Raw genomic sequence first — 10794 nt, 5'->3', positions numbered from 1 at the left:
TAAGTGCCTAAACTGTTTACAGTACGGTCTACATTTCTCCACCCGTTTTCGGGCAAGTGGTTTGGTTTGTTTAAATAAATACGCCACGGAATGCACATTGCATCGGTGGTCTGTGACTGGAACGTTCCATCGAATTTAGTTGAGAAAATATTCGCCGTGAATGGAGGGCTTTTACATTGAGAGTAACACCGAACATGGTGCAGCGCGGAGAATTTCGTAACCGATCGGTGGCCCTTCATTCAGACATTGTTGGCATCTTCCGTTTGATCGACGGCGATCGATCGCAGTGATCTGAAACGGGACGTTTGTTAAAGGACGTGGTTTATATTCTGGCGATCGTGCAGCGAAAGAAGAGAGAAAGAGAAGAGAGCGAAGAAAGGGCTAGTTTAGAACGAATGATCAACTACAAAGCGATCTAGCCGAAGGCAGTTGGAAGGTTTGAAAAGGGTAGTATAGGGTTTTTAAAATGTCCCCCCCGTACCTTGATCGTTCAAAAAGCGACGGGTCGGTGTAGATCGGTTCACTCGGGTCGTCGAAGTCACTTTTGGTGGCCCCATTTCTGGACAGTGGATTCATCACCGGAATCTGGCACATCCTCGATAGGTTGCTAGAGCGGGAAAATGGTCATCGAATCTGCAACTCGGTGGGCAGCTACGGAACCGGCTAGGCCACTTACCCGGTAGCGAACGTTTTCTGGAGACCATTGCCAAACAGCGACACACCGGGCGTACGAACGTGCGGTCGGCGGCCCGTGGTGGAGGTCGACACCCGTCCGGAAGCCTCGAACTGGCTGCCGGACACGTTGTGCAGGGCCGACGGGCTGAACGAGTTGACGGGCGAGTGACGGTCGAGGGTGCGGTTCTTGTGGAACACCTTCCAGTAGCTGCGATACCCGATGCCGGCCGCGAACGTGATGCTGATCAGAAGAATGATTAGCAGCACGACCGCACTGATCAGCCCGTAGTACTCGGCGTGCGTCAGGCAGACGGACTCGACCGGGGCCACCATCTTCCGTGCGACCGTGTCCTGCTGCATCTCCTCGCGCGACTGAAACACCTGCGCGTGACGGTAGGATCGTGTCTTGGGATTACTTGACTACACCGTCAATCTTTGGGTGGAGGACCAGTGCGCTCGGTCTTACCTCAATCATTTCGCGCACTTGCTCCGGCATTTCGCCGCTCGCGCTGGACGCCTCGACGTTGGCTTCGGCCGACGCATCGCCAGGGTTGGCTCTCACCGTTGAAGCACTTCCGTTCACCACGGTGCCGTTCACGACGAGCACTTCGCCGTCCTCGTTGACGCCGTCGCCGGCAATCTGGGAGCTCCCGCCACCGACCAGTGGCTCGGCGGCTGGTCCATCGAACTCCGTTCCGTTCTCCAGCGAGCGCTTCCGGCGACCGAACGAGGGCTCGGAACGACCGCTCGGTCCGGGACAGTAGGCCTGCGGCGAAGGGTAGCACCACGATAAGCCCGGAGTCTAGCGATGGTGGCGGGTACTTACCGGTTGACAGCCTCCGCGACACGTTCGGACGGTCGCCTCGAAGACGAGGAAGTTCGATTCCGGTATCTTGAACGCGTTGAAGCGTGCTTCCAGGGCATCGTTATCCCGTGATCGTCCGAGCTCCGGGAACACCAAACTATCCACCGGACAGCTGCACGCGGCGAGGGGAAGAAATCAATGCGTAAGGGCGGTTAATTTACGAACACACGGTTCCACGGGTTGTGCCTTGCGGCCCTTACCCATAGTTATCGATCAGCTGTACGCTGCGCCCGGAGTACGGATCCCGGGCGACGACGTTCGTGGCAAAGATGTCCGTCGCGTGGCTGTAGCCGTCCTGGGACTCGAGCCGGAACGTAAGCGGATCGCCGACGGCGATCGTGGTCGTTGGGCGGCCCTGGTACAGAATCATCAGCCGCACCTTGTTGCTCATCGAGTTTTCCGCCGGCAGGTACTCGATCGGGATCGGGCTACCGGATCTGTCAATGGATTGAATACTGCGCGTGAGAACCATGCAATGGATGTCCTCCGTCTGCGAGCCATGTTACGAGCCGCGGGGTGTAACATGATCGGAGCAAAGGTTGACCGCAACACACATACGGTTAGTAGCTAGTCTAGGTAATGGACTGATCGGGCACCCCCAATGCTACGGCTACTGACTCTAGGGGGTCATGCAGGAGAACACAGCGGGATGCATCGTACAGCAGGATAACGAACTATCGGACACTGTAACTTCCGTGAAGCTCAGTGGCGTGTCTGCTTACCCTGCACCGATGTACCCGGATGTGACGACCGCTTCGCCGGGGCCTCGGAACATGCAGGTTAGGTTGAAGCGCTTGTCGCGTCCCGTCTGCACGTTGTCGGAGAACTGCACCACTATGATGTTGGTCATCGTGTCACCATACTGAGGGAGGATAAAATGGCGCCGATCAGAAGGAATTCCCACAGAATGACATAATGAACATCCACTACTTACTCGCTGTGTGCCACACTCCGGATAGCCCTGTGGTCCGCTGATCCGCAGCACGTTCACCGTGCCGCCATTGCCCCGGAAGAAACACCGATCGTAGAATCCGTACGCGTAGATGCGCCCAATGAAGCCTTCCGGAGTGCGCAGGGTAAACTCCATCCCGTCTTCGTTACAGACCTGGCCGACTGTGTCGGAAGTAAAAAAGGATGCCCCGTCAAAGTATCAGTCCGCGGGAAATCAAAGGAACACCCAGCTACGCTACGCACCATCGAGACACTCGTCGTGTGATCCTCCGCGGCCACCGGGCGTCCGCTCGTAGTAATCGGAGCTGTCGCTCTCGAACATCTGCGTACTCGGGACGTCCAGATCGCGCGAGTCCCGGTCGCTCAGCTCGCAGTTACCCTCGGTCTCGTACGGAGCCCCGTCGCGATAGTTGAAGCTGCGGCACATAAAGTCCCGTGCCCCGGCACACTCCTGCTGACAGATGCCGAGCGACGGGGCGTTGATGACGCGCCGGATGAACTGTTTGCGCATCTTGCGCTTCGACGCCACCTGCTTGAAGGTGTCCGCGTTGTCACAACGCGTCTCGTACGGCCGCTGCGGTCCGTAGCCGCCGAAACCATCGCCACCGCCGACCGTATTGTCGTAGCCGGTGCCCGACGGTCCGTACGGGATCTCGAACGGGTAGCCACCGCCGTCCGGTGCCATTCCGACGACCGGCCGCCGGTACCCTCGGTCACGGTCCGGGAACGCGGGCATCTGCGGCGGCAGACGCCCTCCGCCACTCGGCGGGTAGTAGCCACCGTAGCGATCGTCCACATAACCTCGCTCCGGTCCGTAACCGGGTGGCATGTAGGGATCGTAACCTACAACGAAAGCCGGAAGTGGAACGGAAGTCGACCCGGAAATCGTCCCGGTGAAAATCGATTAGCAACGTGCGTCAGCTACTCGCGCGAAACATTTCAAACGGGGTTGTGAAATATTTCAAACACATAACCTTCCAAATGATCTTCCGTTACTTGATGGGGTGGAACATTGAAAAATGGGGCTGGGAGGCGGAGAGTGGTCACTGGGTGGTGATATTTACCGGACGGACGAGTCATGTACTTGTGGAACGGAGAAACGTTGGGTGATGACGGTGGTGGGTAGCGTCCCTGGGATGCCGCCGGTTCCAGTGGGTAGCGTGTTTCCGGCGCCGGATAGCGATTGTTGTCGATGGGGCGGACCGGCGGTGGGTACGGGTCGGGTGGGTAGCCTCGGTTCGGGGGCGTCCTCGATGGGGCCACCGGATACATGCCGGACCCGTACATGTGCGGTACGTACTGGGGTGGTGGGTAGCGTGTAGCCGGTGGAGCCATCATTGGGTAGCGGGAATCGGGACGACCGGATTGGCTAGGGTAGCGGGAGTCACCACCGGGGGATGGGTAGCGAGAGTCTGGACCCGGACCGGCAGGATACCGACCGGCAGGATACCGACCGGCGTCCGGCTGAGTTGGAGGATAGCGAGAATCGCTTGGGTAGCGGGAGTCGAGTGGTGAAGGATAGCGGTCCATGGGATACCGGGAGTCCGGTCCCGGTGGGTACCGTGAATCGGGAGGCATCGGAGGGTAGCGTGAGTCGGGCATGGGCGGAGGATAAGGACGCATGGGCCCCCCGGGGAGGTACATCGGATCGGGGTCACGGTCCGGATAGCGATCGGTGGGACCGTACCGGTCGCCGGGGTAGCGATTGTCGTAGACCGGTGGGTAGCGGGTGTCGTAGTCGCCGCCGCCGCCGCCCCCCGATGGATAGCGATCGGTTCCGGGGCCGACCGGATAGCGGTCGGTCGACCCGGGGTACCGATCCGTGGGTGGGTAGCCACCGGGGAACGGTTCGCCTGTGGAAAGAAACGAAACCACCGCGAAACGGGAAGGTGCTTAGGACCTGTTTTGCTTCCAGCACGGTTCACAGTGCCTTTTGGGTGTGGCGCGGTTCGCGGATTTGGACCCCCTGGTGTCGGACTCTCGGGCAAAGTGGACGTTGCTTAGTTTTGGTTACAAGTTGGATGTTGAAGGATTTTTATCTATCAGGCCCACAAACACATGGATGAGGTTAATTAAGCTGAAATCGAAGCAAATAGTTTGTTCCCAAGGTGCCAAAAATAGTTGTAAAAATAGTCACATGAAATCTTTGATATCCACTGGGCCACTTTTTCGTCCTGTTTTAAGAATCAACAGGTTCGATATCGTTAAACTTTTGTAGATTAGAAAAAGATACGTCCGAACTGAAGGTTTGAAAAACTCACAGCTCCTTCCAATATTGGCCACATAATGGCTCAGAGAAGGAAGATTCTTATACTGACTTTATATGTCATCAATTTTTCGCTTTCAATTATCATCCAAAAGTAATCTTAGTTGGGAAAGAAAGAAATCGTAAAAAATCAATTCACGCGCGCAACAAAGTAACCTTTGCCCGGAGTCCAACAGGTTAACCGGTGAGTGGGACGTGCGCGCGTTGTCGATGCTGACCCGTGCAAGACATTAGTTACACAGGGTGCGGAAGGGGGTGAGCAGGGCGTGCGGAAAACCGGAAAGCCTACCTCCGTAGTCGGGCCGTGGGCCCATCGGTCCGTACCGATCGCCCGGCGGGTAGCGTCCCGGTGGTAACCGATCGTCCGGCACACGGTCGCGATCACGATCTGCAAGAAGGGATGGGCCATGAGTCCGAGTGGTTTTCCGAGGCTGGTTGCACTTGGACTTACCGCCTCCAGTTCCACCTCCGCCACCGCCGTACGGAGGTCGCCAATCGGTCGGATCCGGTCGCCCATTGGTAGTGTCCGTGTCGCCGCCGACTAGGTGCGCTTTGAAAGATTTCAATGAGAAACGGATTCACACAAACCGAACGCCACGCCACGTGTCCGTGCGGTCGCGGTCAGCAAAGGGGCAACGGCAGGCAGACAGGCAGGCAGGCAGGCAGCCAGGGTCATACTCACGCATCAGATTCTCGTAGTAGTCGTAGTCGGCATCGTAGATGATGCGCATTCCGTCCCGCTGGTTGTAGCGGCTGAGACGGCAGGTGCGGAACCGATCGCTATAGACGGCCGAGCGGCACTGAAAGCTCGTCTGCCGCAAGCACTCGTCCAGACACTCGCTAAGCGACCTGCCCGTGATTTCCGAGTGGAACTCGCCGCCCAGCCGCGAGTTGCGGTACCGCTGGAAGGCGGTATCGGGCCGGCGGCCACTCGCGAACAGATGGGACGTGGCGGACGTTTCCGGATATTCCGAGCCACGCTCTGGACCCAGCGGACAGGGGTCCAGACGGAACAGGGCGGTGGGGAGTTAGAGGGGTCGCAGGGGATAGACAAATGGTTTGACGAGACTTTGAGCGTTGTTTTTGGGGGGTTGGGGAGCTCCCTTTTTTCGCTTGCCAATCTGCGGTGTTAGGCGGTTGGAGCCGAAGGAGCCCATTGGATTCCCGGTACAGTTCGCGGAAGTGGCACAAGTTTGGCGGGGGGGAATCGCTGACCGGTGCACTCAGCGCACGCTTCCGAGTGTGTCCGATTGGGGGCGCCACCGTCTCAGCCACCACAGCCGATGGGAGATTTAAACGTGAATGCGATCGTACGACAATGCGACACATGCTTTATGGATGGTTTCTACCTTGGAAATGCTGAGCCAAGTCGCGGACGGTGGCCCAGACATGGCAAAGAAGGCAAGCGTCTAGCAGCGGGGGACTCTACGAAGCCGTAAGCCAAGGATGTAAGCGATTGGGATTGAGCGGCAGGAAGCGTGCCTTTTGGGAAGCTGTCGGATTGCTAATGAGTATGGGTCACGTTTAGCTGGGGGTAAGTCCCATCAACTTCTTGCGTGTTACTTCCGTACTTCGCGGACAAGCGAAACCCGGGGACGGGTCGCGTACGGGAGAATCCAATGAGCTCCAACGTGTTTTGGGGGGGACGACCCACCCAACAAAGATGGCGACGCCATTTAGCAGCAGTGGGGAAGCGAAGCGTGTGAAGCGGGTGTCGGTTGTTTACTTACGATTGTCCAGGCAGACGAGATCGTAGAAGTGGTGCGTGGGGCTCGAGCTGATGCTGAGGTCGTCCTTCTGCGACACCGAGTCCTCCTCCGACAGGATGCACTGCTTCGTCTGGTCGTCGAACTCGATCGAGCGGCAGAAGTACTTCTCCGCCCGCAGGCACAGTGACTGGCACTCCTCCAGCGTCATGTTGTTGAAGATCTCGACCTCAAACGGACCGCCGAGGCGCTTGTTTTCCTCTTTCACGTACACGATCAACCCGTCGCAGCGGCGCTCCGAGTTGAGGCAGGTGTTCTCGAGGTAGTCCGAGTTCGGATCGTCCTCCAGCAGCTCGGGATGCGTGCGTCGGGTGAACCGGCTCATCGCGCAGCTGCGCAGGGTCGAGTCGAAGTTGGCCGACCGGCACACGAACGAGAACTCGTTCAGACACTTGTCCTCGCAGTCGGAACGATTGGCTGCCGTCACTTCCTTGATGTCGGACACCGGGAGCTTCAGTTTCTTGCGCGGGTGACGTTCGAACACGTACCGCCGGCTAGGACACTCCCGGTCCGGTCTACTGGCTGCGGAATAGAGAATGAACGAGCATTACGGGACCCGGAGCGGTGGAACCTCGGCCGTGCGCACTTACAGCTGATGCACACCTCGGTGAAGTGCACACTGTTCGGGACGAGCATCAGGTTGCCGATGCCCTCCGGGGCAGCCTGCTCGCGGGTCAGGTAGCAGGTGGACTCCTCGTACTCGACGCTCCCGCTGAACGATGCGATCCGGCTGCCGGGCTGGAAGTCGAAGCTCGTGCAGGCCCGTCCCAGATTGTTGGACGCAGTGCGGTCCCGCAGGCACAGATCCTGACACTTTTCCAGCACCCGAAACGGGGGCGCCGAATCGCGCACGACGTCATCGTCGAAACCCTGGAGCTGCTGGTTCGGCAGCCGCTCGTACAGTATGCGGCCCTGGCCGTTGTTGCAGTTCGTCTGCCCGAGGACCAGCGCTAGGCGGGCGAGCAGCACCAGCAGGACAAAGTCGGACAGCCCCGGCAGGAGCTTCTGTTTCTTACGCATCTCTCACTGTGATGCTGCTGGTTGGTGTTGGTGGTGGTCGACAACGAAACTGGACGGACTCTCTGCCCGAATCCGGCAATCGGTGTCCAGCGGACCAACTTGTTCTGCGGGCGATTTGCAGTGCGAAGGGTGTCGCTCTCTTAGGTGTCGCTTGATGGGATGGGCCTAAAGAGAAAATGTCTTCTACACCTTTTGCGCATGTCACCACCTCATAGTGTCGGGGCACTGATCTGGGGAACCGGAGTAGAGACAGGTGCAACGAGATTAATTACTGACGAAACATTTAATTAAACATAAAAAAAACATTTAATGTTCATAAAATTGTTCCATCGCAAGGATTTGACATGCATGCAGATAATTTCATTTTAATGTGTCTCTTGTGGGCACATCCTTCCTGCGTCTAATGAGTAAAGATCAACAAACGGATTGAACTAAAAAAAAAGGATAGAAATGCGTGCTAAATCGAGTGAAATCGTTTCATCAGAACACCATCAAAATGGCTGCCTAAATTCGCAATGTAACGTCATCGGGGCTGCATCCACTTTTTGGCAAGCAGCATCATTCTGCCGATCGTGAAACGATCGTGCGTTGTGGAGAAATTTTTCACAGCCCAACCCAATGGGCAAAGCTCAGGGGCGTTTGTGGCGGGCATTTAAGGTGTATTCTTTTTCCACCCGTAAACCGTAAGCCGTCGCAGGTGACCGAACAGGTGGCTGGAGCCCTCCCGGCCCGTCCCGCCCGTCCTGATGGGCTGAATGGTTGCGGTTGTGGTATGTGCGTTACGAAGAATGGTTCGAAAGCGACCGCGCGGGCGAAAGAGAACAGAAAAATTAAATGAGAAAAAAAAACCGGAACCAACTTCCGGTCCTGATCGGAACAGTTGATTTGATACGGTTTATGATTTTCAAAAAAACACGAGCCACGAGAGGCAAAAAACGCGTTTGAGAATGAGGAGCAATAGAGGTCCGAATCCAGCCCACAAGCGGGTCGCTGTGCTTGTGTGGTGGAGAGTGGGACAAATAGAATGTAATTATTGCGTTCCTATGTGGTGGGTGGGTGGGTGGCCAGATGCAGAACGGGCTGGCTGCAGAGCCCAACGGTAGAGGGCGCTCGCCAGAACTAACTCGAGCGTGATCTTTAAAATCTGACCAACCAGTCATCGTTTCCATCTCTTTCGTTCTATCAGCGGGTATCAGCTAAACGGCGCCGCCAGCCAGGGCCACCGACTAATTTATTGCTGATTGAGGTCAACAGCACTTTTGCGGTTCCGTACGGGGTAACGCATCCGAAGTGTGACGGCCCACGATCGAACACTCGCCGCGATGGGGCACGGCAGGCAATGTGGTGGTTTTATTTTTCGATGTAATTTTTCAATTTCGATACCCTGCCTTTGTTCGCCGGTTAACTGTGGGTTAAGTGTGACCGAACATGTTGGCGATCGAAAGTGTTCGAATCACGCACGCATGTTAAATGGGGCATCGCTGGTGTCACCCTATCGACCAATTTCGACACCTTCGCATGGTACGGTCTAGGAAAATTGACACGTGGCGCGATGGCGTAGCGCTTGAATAAACAATCGACCACCGCTTCGTTATGACGCGGGTTCCAGTTTGAGGCTCGCTGTCAGATACAATGAAGCGACGTTGTTCAGCGCGGAGAAATCTCCTTTGAATAGATTTTTAATGATTTCATTTTCGAGCCATTATTGCGCCGCGCGTGTGGCACGTACCAGACCAGGGATTCAGCGGCGTGCGCATCAAGGTCTATGGGGATTGTTTAGGATAGAACTCGTTTCTACATTGCTGGTCTGCCTTGACTGGTATGGGCATTTTTATTTGTTTGGGGCATATAAAAAATTATAAGATTTTCCCAAAGTCATAAGTCATAATATTATGACGATAGTCACAATATTAACGACGTATTGTATTAAGTCATCACACATTTTTTTTTTTTTAACTACAGATCAAACGAAAAAACTTTCTGCAAAAAAGCGTTACAGTATAATGAGAAAAACTGTAATACTTGCTGGCAACACAATTACTTAGTGCACTACCATTTTTCATTTTAATGACCAATTCTATCATTTTTGTCTGCTGAAAACCATCTACATTTTCAAATTCACCTACAACATAACAATTGTTGATTTGTTACTACGCGTAGATCTAATAAGTCATGTCATAACGCACATTAAAACCACCACGCAGATGGAAAACCCACTTATGAAAGAAACAGATAATCTCGAACTGTACATTTAATCTGTAAATTTTAAATAGTTTTTGAAAAGTTCGAGCTTAAGATAGTGTAGACCAATTTGAACTAATAGTTTTTCCTGGTAAATGCGTTAAATCAACATGAAGATGTCTATTCTCAGAGCATAGGCTTCTAATAGACTTTAACAACATTTTTCTCACCTGCAAAAAGCTTCACTTCGTCCCGAATCCAATATTCACAATGCAGCTTCCGATCGCAAGGACAAGTGTAAGGATCGTTACAGTTTTCTATCCAGCCGAGCAGGGCCAACAATTAAACCACCACTTTCACAATTCCTTCCGAATCGTCACTCCGTCGGGTAGGCTGGCACTTCAAACGTTCGCACTAATTTCGGTCGTTTGCAAGAACTTTTCACTACCAAAAATCATAAAATATCGCTTCACTACACAGTAACCTCACGTGGCACCGTAGCTGTGGTTGGACCATATTCTTAGCAGCAGAACACGCGTTTGGCAGTGACAATTTTCGGGAGCCGCGTCAGCTTATGCAAGCCGTCGCAGGCGGTTTCGCAGGTTGTGCAACGGTTCAGCATTCAGCAATCACACCCGCACCGATGATGAGCCCGATCACCGAGGCAGCTTTCGGGCTGAAAACCGTTCGCAGCGAGATCTCGTAAAGTACTGAGTACGAAACTGGAGAATATTCTGCCTATAATGTCCCCATTTTAATGTCCCCACGGGCCAGGCTAATTAAGTTCGCCGCCGCGCAAGAGGGAAAGAGTTCGAGAAAAAGTTTGACCATTGGCTTTTTTAGCATGGCTCGACTATGGCGGGTTTAACATATTCTCTGTACCGTGTGACAGAGAAAAGAATGCATTATGTGCTGGTCTCTGTGTGTGTGCGTGACCGTACGCTATGTATGTGTGTGGGTGATCTCATATGATCAATTGTCATCCATCGCGCCAAGTTAAACGCTTCGCTGACCAACGTCGACCCGCTCGTCAACACCCCATTGGCCCCCCCGGGTCAGAGGGTGGCCGA

The 10794-nt window shown here is 54.7% G+C and overlaps 1 protein-coding gene across 1 annotated transcript; it reads right to left on the bottom strand.

Moving 5' to 3' along the window:
- Positions 1 to 239: 239 nt before the first annotated feature.
- Positions 240 to 7543, bottom strand: LOC131213340 (uncharacterized). Its single transcript, XM_058207370.1, has 15 exons — positions 7114 to 7543; positions 6488 to 7045; positions 5440 to 5739; positions 5209 to 5307; positions 5047 to 5145; positions 3556 to 4344; positions 2735 to 3334; positions 2475 to 2653; positions 2263 to 2402; positions 1741 to 1995; positions 1502 to 1652; positions 1142 to 1441; positions 677 to 1080; positions 482 to 607; positions 240 to 291 (listed from the first exon to the last, which is right to left on the bottom strand). Exons 1-15 carry the CDS (start codon positions 7541 to 7543, stop codon positions 240 to 242), a joined length of 4482 nt encoding a protein of 1493 aa, XP_058063353.1.
- Positions 7544 to 10794: the final 3251 nt, after the last annotated feature.

The sequence above is a fragment of the Anopheles bellator genome, chromosome 1 (assembly GCF_943735745.2).
Source record: "Anopheles bellator chromosome 1, idAnoBellAS_SP24_06.2, whole genome shotgun sequence".
NCBI classification, from domain to species: domain Eukaryota; kingdom Metazoa; phylum Arthropoda; class Insecta; order Diptera; family Culicidae; genus Anopheles; species Anopheles bellator.
The sequence above is the reverse complement of the archived record's forward strand: the minus strand, read 5'-3'. Positions and strand labels throughout refer to the sequence as shown.